Source organism: Tetranychus urticae, chromosome 1 (genome assembly GCF_039701765.1).
Source record: "Tetranychus urticae isolate SD_2017Ah chromosome 1, NJAU_TeUrti_SD_1.0, whole genome shotgun sequence".
Taxonomy (NCBI): domain Eukaryota; kingdom Metazoa; phylum Arthropoda; class Arachnida; order Trombidiformes; family Tetranychidae; genus Tetranychus; species Tetranychus urticae.
Genome location: NC_142958.1, coordinates 26,878,980 through 26,892,733, shown reverse-complemented (window position 1 = coordinate 26,892,733; position 13,754 = coordinate 26,878,980). Strand labels below are relative to the sequence as shown.

General features: G+C 31.9%; 1 protein-coding gene across 1 annotated transcript in view; it reads left to right on the top strand.

Moving 5' to 3' along the window:
• The window catches only part of LOC107364573 (neuroligin-4, X-linked-like), a 64,920-nt gene extending 55,714 nt beyond the window's left edge, over positions 1-9,206 (top strand). Inside the window, exons 8-9 of the mRNA XM_015931996.3 lie at positions 573-1,267; positions 8,024-9,206. Of these exons, the coding sequence (XP_015787482.1) occupies positions 573-1,267; positions 8,024-8,608 (1,280 nt within the window). The 3' untranslated portion in view covers positions 8,609-9,206. The remainder of the gene's footprint in view (positions 1-572; positions 1,268-8,023) is intronic.
• Positions 9,207-13,754: the final 4,548 nt, after the last annotated feature.

The following is a 13,754-nucleotide window of genomic DNA, read 5'->3' as shown; positions in this document are numbered from 1 at the left end:
TATTATTATTACATTGCCTTGAACCATTTACAGTTGCGATATTCACTTAAAATGTTCACTCTGATCGACAATTTTCAAAACACTAATTCGCTGGTAAAAGTATAAAGACGAAGAAGAAGGAAAAAGAAGAAGAAGAAATGTTGAAAATAAGAAACAAATCCTTTTCCATTTCAATCATCTGTATTTACTTTGTTCACCACTCGATCGACGATTCCATGATATTTATAATTCCAATTTACTTTTTCTCCTTCTTTACTCCAAGCGTTCTCAAAATCTTATTCTCGCCACTTTTCTCATCATAATATCATCATTATCATTCTTTGACAGCTTTCGATTCAACAAAGCTAATTTACTTTTCTCTTTTATTCCAATTTTCACTTTCAATACCCTGAACTCTCAACAGATAAACTCTTTTTACTTCATCTTTTCACCTCACCTTCTTTGCCCTTCCATAAACAACTAATTTGATTCCAATCTTTTCCTCTGAACATACATCATGAATAATGTCCTTAATCCTTTCAATTGTAAAACTCGAGATTGACTTTTGCTTCTTCTTGTCTCTTGATTACTAGACTTGGAGCCTTCCGTCAAGGATCATTACCGTGCTCATCAGCTCAGTGTATGGCTTAACTTGATACCCAAAATTCATCTACCTGGACCTGGTCCATTAACTTATCAACATCATCTGCTCACTGACTATGATGATCTGTCAACCTATGAAGGTATCGTTCGGTCAACAGCAAGTTTAACTCATGCAATGGTAGCTGGACTTGTTGGCTCCGAGTCAACACTTGATTCCTCTTTACAGCAAAATGCAATTCTAGGCTCTATTGACTCTCTTCATCAAACCTCATCATGGCCGGGTTCCTCTCAAATAGATGGCCCTAATCCTGGTCTAATGGCTACCAGCCCTGTATCTGTGATAAACTCCAAGGTAAACAGTTTGAGTTCAAATTTATCCATTTCTCAGCAGCAACAGTTTACTGATAAAAATAAATCGCTCTCAAGTCAACCGCAACAATCTTTAAAGGAAATGAAACAAATTAAAGATGCCTCATCATCTTCATCTTCACACTCATCATGGGAAGATTCATTTCATTTTAAATGGAATGGACCCTATTCGACCACCTTAAGTGTTACAATAGCCATTGGCTGTACATTCCTCATTCTCAATGGACTCATGTTGGCTGCTTTCTTTTACAAACGAGGTCGACCCAATCAAACTCAAAGTGTTAACGATTCGTCAGCATCCAAAGACAAGACAAGGGTAAACTCACTTTCCTTTCAGCCAAACATTAAATGCACATTTGAGAAAAGGTTTTCCAAGTAAAAGAGACGAAAAAAACAATCGACTTTGCAATGCAAATAAACTCGACTCGAAATTCAGCAAACCTGAAAAGTTTCGTTTATATTTTCAAATTTCCAATTTAAATTTATTCGACAAAAAGATCCAAATCGAAGAACTTTTTTCCAAAAAATCTTTCCATTTAAAATGCAAAGAAAAATGAATCCAAATTCGAAATAAATTTCACTTCGAATTTCATTTGGAATTTTGACCGATTCGATGTTAATCTAAATGAGCTAATCTCTTCGTCAAAAAAAAATTTTGTTCAAAGCTTGTTAATCTCAACACTTTAGGATGGATTTATGTTTTCGAGTTTTGATTCGTTTGCATTTTCTGTCCAATAGTTATAACGATTTGTTGAAAGCAAATTAGCTGTTGCCTATTGAATGCTTTAATTTACTTTTCAATCAATTGCATTTCCATTGGGCTTAACATTCATCATGAATTAACATACTTGTTTATGAATCAAGCTAACCTGTTAGTTCAATTGATTTGAGTACATTCAAACGAATATTATTTCACAATGAAATAATTTACTTTTTTATCTTTCACTCCTTCGCTTTCATCTTTCCTTTCAATACTAAATATCAAAAGCCAACAAAAGTTTCATTGAAAGCTGATGGATTATGTTTCCAGTCTGATGCCTCAAGGGTTATTAAGAATGCATTTATTCATAAAAGTATTTTTTGAGGAAAAAAAAGATTGATAATTAAAAGGGAATGACTCGAGGTTAAATGACTTTTATCATTTTCCATTGTAAAAGTCGAGTTCAATAATTCATTTTTTTGTCTTTTGTTGAAAAATTTTGCTTTTAATCATTTGAATGAACAAATTGAATGTTTGCTAACGATTCAATGTTTTAACGTTGCAACGAACCAATGTTTCATGAAAAGCCAAGCTTGAAAGGTTACTATTAATATTGAATGATTGAATGTTGTTACAGGTTTCGAAGTGAAATTTGAAGATGATTTACAGTTTTCAATTTATGGACAATTTAAGTAACTCAGTGTTGGCCTGTTGTTGATGTTGACCTGCTGCTAGATGGTAAAGGCAAGTAGAAGTGACAATGACAAGTAAAGTAACAAGTTTAATGAGAAAATTTGGTCCAGTTGGAAAAGGTAAAAGAGGATAACTTTGTGTGTTTGGGCAGAAATGAGTTGACAAAAGGTTGATAGTAAATTCGAATCATGTTTCCAGGAGAGAGAAAAAAAGAAGACAAGAAAAGATGAGAAAAGAAATTGAAAGAGTAAAGTAGAAAAGTTGCCTTTCAAAGTTAATGTTAACATGATCGTCTTAGTCCCTATCAACCTAAAGAGTGCAGGTTTACCGTTGATAAAGTATTGAATTGCAACTCTAAGATTGATTTGAAAATGAGTTTTGATTTTCTTTCCGTTCAAAATGCACTTAATGTTGAGATAAAATTTTGCTACTTTTCTTTTTCTTTCCAATCAAGTTTATGGAAAATTTCAAGTTTCAATAAGTTTCCTTTTTCATGCATTTTCTTTGCCATGCCTTATTATTCTGTTCAGGAGAGAAAATGTTGAAACTGAAATTCACATTTTTACCTTTTTCCTTTTCTATCCTACACTTTCTTTCCAATGATTTATGTTGTCTAATTTCATTTTCATTTCTTTGTCCAACTCATCATCATAATCAGAATCATCACTTCTCCTCACACTTTATCTTTGCTTTTTGTATTCAACTTCACATGGAAAGTGATAAAATTCAGAACAATATTAATATACAGTTATTCAGTTATTACTTGGAGTTTCCAACAATTTTTCACTTCTTTTCCTCAAACCTTTTATCACCTTTTTACTTTAATCTCAACATTGAGTTATGATCATTAATACTGAAAGGTAGATTTCATTATTTCAAATAAACTGCAAATCTCGATTCGATCACTTTAACCAGAAGATTGATTAAGCTTTTCAATTCTGAATATCAGGTTCGTTTAGGACTGTCAACGGTAGCACATACAATCTTTGTCTTAGGAAACTCTTGCAATCGTACACTTTACTTAACTCGACTTAACAAGAATCACTTGATCACAGAAATGTTTGGAATGTTCGTTAGAACAAGTTCAGACCAAAAGCTTGCAGCAACGAACATTGAATTGAAATAAATATGATTAAATCATTACGTCCCTAACACTCCGATTCTGAGAGCGACCGTAGTCAATATTTTCACATTTGCAGTCTAGCATTAAAGGAAGTGGGAATTATGCCTGCGAGTAAGGAAGTGAATGATTACTGTTAAGAAAGTTTGAGTTGAGATGAACGTATTGAAATACAAGGAATGTAAAGATTAAATCAAATCGAAAGCCCAACTAGATACTTAAATTGTCAAAAGCATAATTCACAATTGAAATTGTCCAGTTATTTATGCTAACATTAATGGAAGGAGAAACTTGGAATAAATCAAGGAAAAGGAAAGAAGCTGCATAGTAACATGACCATATAACTAGACGACAGTAAACAATAGAGTTACCTCATTACTGAGGGATCAATACATAATTTACAAAAGAATTGAAATTATTTGCAATTTGAGCTTTGGTTAACTGAACCTTTCGATAAAACAAAATTTTCGTTAAATTTTTCGATTTTTTCTGTTTCAACTTTCAACTAATGAAGATATAAAGGTTGAACAGACTATTGGATAAAATCTGTCAACTTGAAACATTGAATTTAATTAGCAAACCTTTTTCTGTTCATCAATCAAAAGTGTCGTCAAAAGTTGAGATATTCACTGAATCACTTCGATTTTGATCTTTTTTTACGATTGTTTAAAATTGATGGATAAACATTGAAAGTTGATCGTGAAATTTCCATTGAAATTGTTTCATTTACAAGTGAAGAAAGAAAGACAAAGAAAATTAAAGTTTCATCAAGAGTAAAGTTGCATGTTTTACCCGAGCAAATTGTTCATTTAACCTTCAAGGGAAACAACAGTTTGAAGGTAAAAAAAGGAAAAGTTCATTGAAATTGATTCACTTGAAATGGATTCAATATTCTTATACGAGTCCAAAAAGCGAAACTAAAATGTCTTTGAAAATTATTGTTAACATTCAAAGCACGAGCTCAAGCTCATGATGTTTATTCAGTTTCAGTGTTGAGCTTTTTTGACTTTTGACTTTTGATATTTTATATTTATTCTGCGATTTGGTAAAGTCTTTTTTTTGGAGCAAAAAATTTGTTACTTTTTCTCTCTTTGTTACTATTGGCCTTTATTATTTGAATAACATTGAGTTTCAGTTTCTTTTCCTTCCTCTGTTTTCATTATAACATCTAATGCTAAACTGATAAAGGTTAGTTTGTATTTTGTCTGTTTCCTACTTTTGATTGGGAAAGCTTGCCATCAAATTTGTATCAATGAATTGAGTAACAGTTAATCCGTTCAATCAAAAGCACAAAAAAAGCAAAATTTGAGTAAACATTTGCATTCCCTGAAGTTTTCATGTCAACTTCATTTTGTCTTCATCTTTTGTCCACTCAGGTGCAACATCTCAATGTTGACCGTCTGGGTTTTGTTAATAACTGATGTTGAGAAGATAAAAATTGTTATTAATCTTTTCTGTTCAACGAGCAAATCATTTATTCATTTCATTCATAACCGTTCAACTCTACTTGAAATGAATTATCAGACTTGTTTCGTCATCATGAAGTCGATCAAAAGAGATGATTTTAATTAGCAGAGGAAAGATTAAGAAAGAAATGAATTTACGCAATTTGATGACTCAATCCAGAAATTGAATTTCGTCAACTAATCAGAAAAAATTTCAATGATGAAACTGATTGGAAAAGAGTTCATTGAATTTTTATCAGAATAATGAACGAATTTAAGTTCATTTTTGTTGAGCAACTTTTTTCGAAAATTCATTAAATTCGAACTTTTACTCATTCGATAATTTTTGATGGAAGTCAATTTTTTTTAGTTCGACTTTTCGATCAAAAAACACATTTCTCAGAATTGGTTCATGTTTGTTGAAAATTAATTGAATTATTTTTTCCATTGAGTCAGATAATCCTTTTTTAACTCGATTCTGTTCATTAGCTGTTAGAAGTTGTATTTTCATTTACCTGTGAAAATTCAATTAACTCGTCACAAAAATTCACCTTGACGAGATGCTTTCAAATGGTTGGATAAGATTTTGTGAGCCTGGAGCCAAATTTAAACTCTTTTGATCACTTCATTTCTTTCAATTTTGCTCAGTTTATATTTCATGATTGATTTGAAATAATCTTTTCTTTTCTTCAAATATCACCGAGTCAATGTTATCATTATACTAATGTATAAATATTTCTTATAAACTTGTATTGATACAATATTATTCTTGCATCTTACTCTGATTTTACCATGATGATGACAATAAAGACACATAACAAGGGAAAACAAATTATTTTGATCACTTGCTGAGTTAGCTATAAGATGAGGGAAAACGTTGCATCTGGTTTCTTGGTTGCTCAAGTAAACTCAACTTTTGGAGGAAAGATGAAGAGAGAAGATGAAATATTGAATGTAAAAGTTGAGATGAGACTAGTTTTAATAAAGTGAGTGCCAAAAGAAGAATAAAAGATGAACAAAAGATGAAGGAACATTTTTCTGTTTGTGTTACCAATTGAAAGAATAGGAAACATGTTAACTCGTTTTTTTATCGATCATGTAATTTCCAGATAAATGATAAGTTATACTAATAGGAAGCGATTTGTGCTTCCTATTTGATAACATTCGTAAATGCCTTTTCATAGCAAAAGCCGCAACCCAAAAGTCGAACAAAACTCGTCTCATGAAATTCAAAACACAAAACTCATGACCAGTTGAACGTATTCCAAACATTGACTCACAATGGATTAGTTTTCATTCAAGTTGCAAAGCATTTGGTGGGATTATCAAAAGGGCATTAAAGAGTTGAAAACAACATGAAATGAGATTCTTTGATTGTAGTGATTTCACCAAGAATAATGTTTAATGTTGAGAAAAAAATGAATTATGAAAGCAAATTTTTTTTCGTTTCTGAACAAATTGAGGAATAAATCAATGGTTAAAGAAAAGTTGAAATGCTAAAATCAACGAAAAAGGAAATTTTTTTCTTTTTATCTCTTTTTTCATTTTTAAATCAAAATCGAAACTCAAAAGTAATACTTTGATTTTAATGAATCAACAATTTTTATATTTACTCAAATTCAATTATTTCAAGCCAATAGTTGAGCTGTGAAACCCGAAAATTTAATCTCATCATGAGCTTTCAACAAACAAGTTTTGCTTTTCTTCAAACTTGAAAACAAAAGAGTTGGAATTGGTAAAACTGTTCATAATTTTAGCAAGTAAAGTTTCCAAAATGGACGAGAAAATGAATCAGAAATTTTCTGGATTTCATGAATACTTTTCTGCCATGAATGGTGAAAATTTGAAAACTTTTCTTTCTCTTCCTACTTGATCATCTTCCATCATGAGAGACAATTTTACTCGATTTTTTTCAACTCGACCGACTATTCAAAGAAAGATTAACCTTTTCATCGAGAAAGAATGGAAATTCAATCTTTTTCTCTCGACTCTACTTTTGCTCACAAATTTTATTCAACATTATTGAAATAAATTGTCAAATTTTCTGTTGAAATGTAAACTGCAAATTTACTCTCAATGAGGTGCCGATTCATGGATAAATTGAGGTAAAAGAAAAACTCAGGAAAAGAAGAAAAAGAAATGGAAAAATGGTCAAACTCTATTTTGTTCACATTCATCTTGTTGACCAGTTTTATTGAGAATCTTTACTCTTCATAATCATGAAGTAAATATAATGGTTGATAATCACTTTTTGCTCATGTTTTGGATCAGAATTTTGATTGATTTCGAAGCAAAATTATTCAACAGAAATGGCAAAAAGAGTTGAAATAATTTCAATTAATCTCTTTACTGGTATTTCGTTATCCATTCAACCTTTTGCAACATTTTTCTTGCTTTCTTTTCTTCTTTCTTTTCACCAAACTTTCTTTTCACATCAAAAAATCTTTCATCAGAATCTTGTTCATGAATCAGACGAAAAAAAGCAAACTTTTGTTTTCCCTCTCTTCTTCTTGTTGCACTTTTCCATCAACTTTCATCTAGTTTCATCTCATTCATTGCCTGTCTAATGCTTCTCTAATATTGCATCAATCTATTGGGTCAGTATAATTTGATCTGCCTATAAATTGATCTTCAACATTTTATTACTGACCAACAGATTATCATGCTCATAAAGTTGAGAGAGTTTTCACATCTTTTAGAAGAACAATTAATCAAAGTGAAATCGCACAAAAAATAGTAAACCTGAGAATCTAAAGTGTAACAAGCTAATGAAATAAAAATGACCAAAGAGTTTATCGATTGACCATTTGCAAATGCAATTAATTAACTTTTCAAAGGCAATTGATATCATATGAAAGTCAATGTGTTGATGGTCAAAAGCGATTCAACCTTTGGCTATCAATTGAATGAAAAATGGTCGAAAAGGAAAGTTGAAAAAAACGAAAAATGAAGTTTTCTTGCGACTCTTTTACTTGAACTTTTCACTCGAAATTTAATTGAAATTATTGGATACATGAGAGGCATTTAATGAAATTTAATTAATTTACTCTTTTACATTTATCCGATTAATATCTTTTCCATGTTCTTTTATCATTTCATTTTATCCATTGACAGGCAATCCAAAGTCATCCATCATCCAACTTGACTAATGAATCTGCCAAGAAACAGGGACGTCCTCATCAATCGCACCAACAGCAACAGTCACACCAGCAAAGTGTCCAATCATCCCTGCCAGATTCACCCTTTAAGCTTTCCTCAGCCAACACGGGTTTACTGATCAACTCACCAGTTGGACTGATTGAGGTTACCAATGAGATGATGGGTCGTACAGCAAGTCCCTCCATCAAGGCTGAGGCTTACCCAGTCGACTACATTTCATCGGTCACAGGATCACAAATGATGGCTCTCAATGGTGACTTGACGTCTGACTTGCTTGAAAATATTTCATCAACTACGACAACAACCACAGCCACAGGAGACCATCACAATGACTCGGGTGGACATCGACTGATCAACACTGGTGGTGGTGGCAATGGTGGTGGTAGTCATGTGTCAATGTGCAATTCCGTCTTTTATCCTGACAAGTGTCCAACCATTTCACGTCTCTCAAGCCATCATTCACCAGCCTATCGAACAATAAGTCAAAATAAATTTGGCCACATTGAAGAGCCTCGGGAATTTCATGAGATGAATATTTGACAATTCAGGACAACCCCAGTTTGATTAAATTGGCTAAATGTTTACATGGAATGGAAAGAAACACAAAGAAAAGACAAAGACAGTCAATCAATTCAAGATTCAAGTAAACATAAAGATGAACATTAAAGTTGTGCTTCATGCTTTCAATCACAATGCTACTTACATCATTGTCTTCCTTCATGTTGAAACTACAAAGAAAAGGGTTCAATGTTCATGGGAAACAGTTGACGTTACATGCTCTTCATGCTGGATAATCTGGTCCTATTTGCATTCTCATCTTTGCTGACCTGATTAGCCATTTCGTTATTTTGTCAAAAATTTGCTCTTCAACCCTTCAAGTTTCCTCTTGCCAACATTTTCACTTCAATCTTGTACACTTTTGTGCCTTACAAATACATAAAATACTGTTTATGATAGTTATTATGATAAGTATTTATCGATATAACACATTAATATCTGGACAAAATGGCTATAAAACAATTTCTAATTCACATAAAAAAGTTAATACTTTCTAGCCTTATGTTTTATTCCTCTCAACCTTGTCTTTGATACTAACCAATGTATTTTTGATCAATAAAACATTGTTATTACACCCAAACTAACTTTGTTACTTCCTTTTGAAATTTGCACAGAAAAATGTTTCAATATTTTCCAGTTTTCTTAATCTCTCCACCTAGAATTTTCCCAGAATTCGCCAACCAGCTCTGATGCCGAACCATAGAATATCTTTTGAAAATATGATAAATTGGACAAAGATACGGCTCAAGGGGTTATAGTGAGCATTTACATCTGATAGCCAATGAATAAATCCAATATGTTTCAGTGATGAAACATTATTTTGTTTAGTTGGAGTAATTTGAGTTGTTGATATCGCTTTCGTACACAGTTGCAAAAAGCAAAATTATTTGAGTTATCTGCATAAGGTTAGATTGATTGGGTGAGAAAGAATATGACAGGAACGAAAAGAAAATTATTTTCTATTAAAGGCGAAGTAGTAGATCTATCTGTAGTGTCATTTACAACTCTGCTTTATTTTCTTTTATTAAAGTTCTGATTAGTTTCTATTTGTTTCAATAGATGGCGAAAGGTATTACATTCTTTGCAAAGTGATGCACAAAACCAATTGAATCGCACTGCACACTTTGCAGTAAAATTATAAAGGAGGAAGGCCAAAGCGCAGAAAGATTTTTTTGTTGCGAACACACATGATATACAATTTTATGCTGAATTCTTTCATGCCTGCATTCATTTGATTTATATCAACTTCAAAATCTAGTTGAAATTGCTTCAAGACTGAGTAATTTAAAAATATTTTGATCAGATCTGTTGGATTGCTGATTAAGTTTAGTGGTAAACCTTCGTTGTGATTAGTTCTTGGTCCAATATTAGCAAAATGGTTCCATATTTGTCTTTTAAATGTTTCATTAGTTTCATTGAATCACAAGTTTTCGCCATATTGAAAAAATTATCTACTTTATCATTATTATTATTGTTGTTGTTGTTGACATTGATAGTGTTCCAGGCTTCGTTCAATTTATCAATAGGGACAAAAGGCTAAGAAACAAAGAAAGAGACATAGAAATTATTCGTCTGAGCAGTTGTTTGAAATTATCATCATCTCGGTAATGATACAATATATATAATGTTTTCAATCCTAAGGCTCCAATTTTTCGTATACAACACTGTGTGTAATGAAATTAGCAACCTTTGATTTTTATATTAGGAGAAAAATGTTTAAAAGCTTCAATTACACCTATCTCATAATCAATCGTAAGCTCAGTTGGACTAAAATTTACCTTTAGCAAATTACCAACAATGATAATAAACAACAATATCATCTCTAACTAATTTATGTGATTTAAGTAATATGAAAATTCATATCATGAGAATGATTGATATAAAAGAAAATATACCTTGATAAACTAAACTAGCCGCTGCATGTTTCCTAGGGGATTTATTATTTTGTATAGGCCATCTCGTAAATGTGACGTAGGCGAGACTCATATGAAGTAAATTCTGTTAGAATTGGTGTGTATACTCGACTGTACCTCCTTGGAATGATTATATTCTGATACTTTGGAATCGCACGCATGAAGTTGATTCCATTTGCAATGTCACTCACATCATCAAGTAGTGTAGGAATTACAGAGTAGCGATAAAATGCGGATTTCGCTATCAATAGGTCTGTTCATACTAACAAAAACTCATTCAATTTGCATTGGCTTTGCAGAGATGAAAAAAATGATGCAGTTCTTAGATACTCTGAGTAAAAACTAATTAAAATAGAAGCTTATGCCTTTTAGTTTGCAAGAAACAAGAAATAATAATTTCTCTGTGATTACAGTATACAAAGTTTCTGTTTTGAAGAAGTTGTTAGAACAAACACTTCATGGTTGCATTAAAACCAAAACTCATATTTATCTTTGTAAAAAAAGTGCAATGAGATTCTAAGAAATAGCCACAGGTAAATGTTGGTCATTTTGTAGATAGAGTACCATCAGTATTGATCTTCAATCGGTCATTCAACATCAAACCAGCAGTAGAGTTATTCATGTAATTGTGCAGTTATACTTATTTTGTATATCTTTCAGTTTCTATTGTCTTAACTCAACTGCAGCAAAATACTAAAAATTGTTTAAAACAAAATCACAACTCCAAGGTGCGTCCATTTTCTGTTTTTTCATTCAGAAATTTTTGCATTTTCCTCTCTTTCTATTCCGTTATATTCTCATCACAAAGGAAAGATTTAATTTCCAACCGAGGCATTTATATACAAAGCTACAAGATATTGTTCAGTTTCAGGTATGAGAGGGATGATAAACAATATTTTTACCTTTAATGATATTTTTCACATTAAATCTGCAGTGGATTCAGCTCTTTTAAATTTGGAAAATTTTGCTTGCACAATAGAAAATCGAGGCAGAAAATGATGAGCTGGTGATGAAAATGAACGCCGCAACGCAGCCATGCAAACACTGATCAAAGAGGAGAATGACCAACTTGAGAAAATGTTTCAAATTTTTTTGTGAATGAATAGTTTCCTCAATTTACTGCAATCATTCTCTCATCTTTTTTTTTATTGATTAAAGCCTACACTTAAACTTATGAAAGAAGGATGTTTGATTTATTTGACCGATACAGTAGTAATGAATAACCTTCCTGACACATTTTGTGCCAGAAAGGCCATTTAACGAAAATAAATTCATCATTAACAATTTTTCCCGCGTTTCACGTATGATGAAAAATCTCAATTCAATGTATTTCAACAAATCAAGTTTTAATCAATAATTTAAAAATATTAGTGATTTGGCTCAAATGTTAATTTAAAACCATTTTTGCGGCCACAAATACAATTAATCTCAGTAATTTCTGCATGAAGACGCCGTCATTTTCAACGGCATCACTAGCATCAGGATCGGAGACCTGATCTGACCACTCCATGAATTCCGTGTAAGTTGAGGCCTGGGAAAGTATTTCCGTAGTATCACTGTCCATTTCGGTAGGTTTTAAACATGCAAGCAATTATTTTTCAAATTCTTCAGGTGAAGGAAGAACCACTTTCAGAAGTTTACAACCATACTTCATAAACAATTCTTTTTCTTTCTCTTTCATCATTTTTTTATTATACTTTTTAATTGTAGCAAGAATTTTAGCCATTTTTCCATCAATTAACAAGTAAAACAACTTTGTAAATAAAAACAAATGAACAATTCCAATCAAACTTTTAACTCAATGATGAATTGCACTATGTTGCACTAAGTTAGAGGTCAGTCAAAGTGATTTTTCAGAATAGAGAGATGGATTCAATTACCTCAAAAAGCTATTGTGGGAGATGAGCTATATTTATTGGTTAGTTAGAAAATGAGATCAAGCATGTGTAGTTAAATGATGAAGGAGGAACTTTAGTGATTAACTTATGATTGTTTCAAATCAAGTTAAGAGGTGTGGTTGCGTGAGTTTTTGCTCACTAGTTCATGGAGGTGGAGCATTTCAGACATAAAAGTTTATGTTCATGGAATATATTCTTCATTCAAGTTATTGAACAATTGCTAATTTTTCTAAAGTCGATTGATTGTCTAAAGTATATTAAATATTCTTCCACTTCATCTTAAAAAATGAGTTTCTGTTTATTTCTGTCTGAAATCAGTATTTACAAGTAATCAAAGCTATTGAAAATGGGAATGATGATTATAACGATGATGACGATATTTCAATGTTAGTTGTTTAATTTGCAACTGCTCAATAAATTATGTGAATGTTATTTTGTTGATCTTTTTTAATTCGGGGATTCAGTTGAAAATTTTGGTTTCATTTTACCGTTGAATGGCCTTTCTGGTACGAAATGTGCCAGAAAGGTCATTTTATTAATACTCATACAAAAATTATTTCATTTAATATTACAAAATTTTTAATGGTTGAAAACAACTCACGGAACTTTATTATTACTCTAGCTGCGAATTTTCAGATGAGTTATGACTTTTAGATGACTTGATATTCCAATAGCTGGATTATAGATGAGACTCTAGTCACAATAATATCAATTGATATGAGATTCTGGTCACTGAGAGTCACCTAAGGTTCTGTTTAGTTTTTAGTGTTGGATAACACAAATTCCAGTCACTGTTATGAAAATGCACTTGAGATTCTAGTCACTGTAGTCGGTTAGCAACGTATGTTGTCACAATGTATCAGTACTTTGCGGTTTAATCACCAAATAATAGTAAAGTCAAACACTTCTTGAACTACCGACGATTTCCATCTTGATGGTAACTATAAAATGTGTTGAAATGATTGGTCCGATTATGGGCACCAAACAAAGAGATTGTCGGCCATTTTTGCAGGATAAGGGAGAAAATCTTCTCTCGCATGGCCTTCCTACCAAAATCTAGCCAATTGTGGCCTTTCTCTACCTACTGGGAGGGGAAGGTATAACCTGAAAAAACCAGTTTTTTCCTTCACTCATAAATTTTCAACATTCTTATCAAGCCTCAATTGAGATATAAATCTTCCCCAAAAACTAAACTTCCCCAAGAATCCAAAGACCAATGCAGAATTTACTAAACATTGGTTTGAAAGACAGGTATGTATCTTTGAAAAAGTGGTGTAAAAGACGGGTCTTTATTACTACTCTCTCCTCCATTTATTT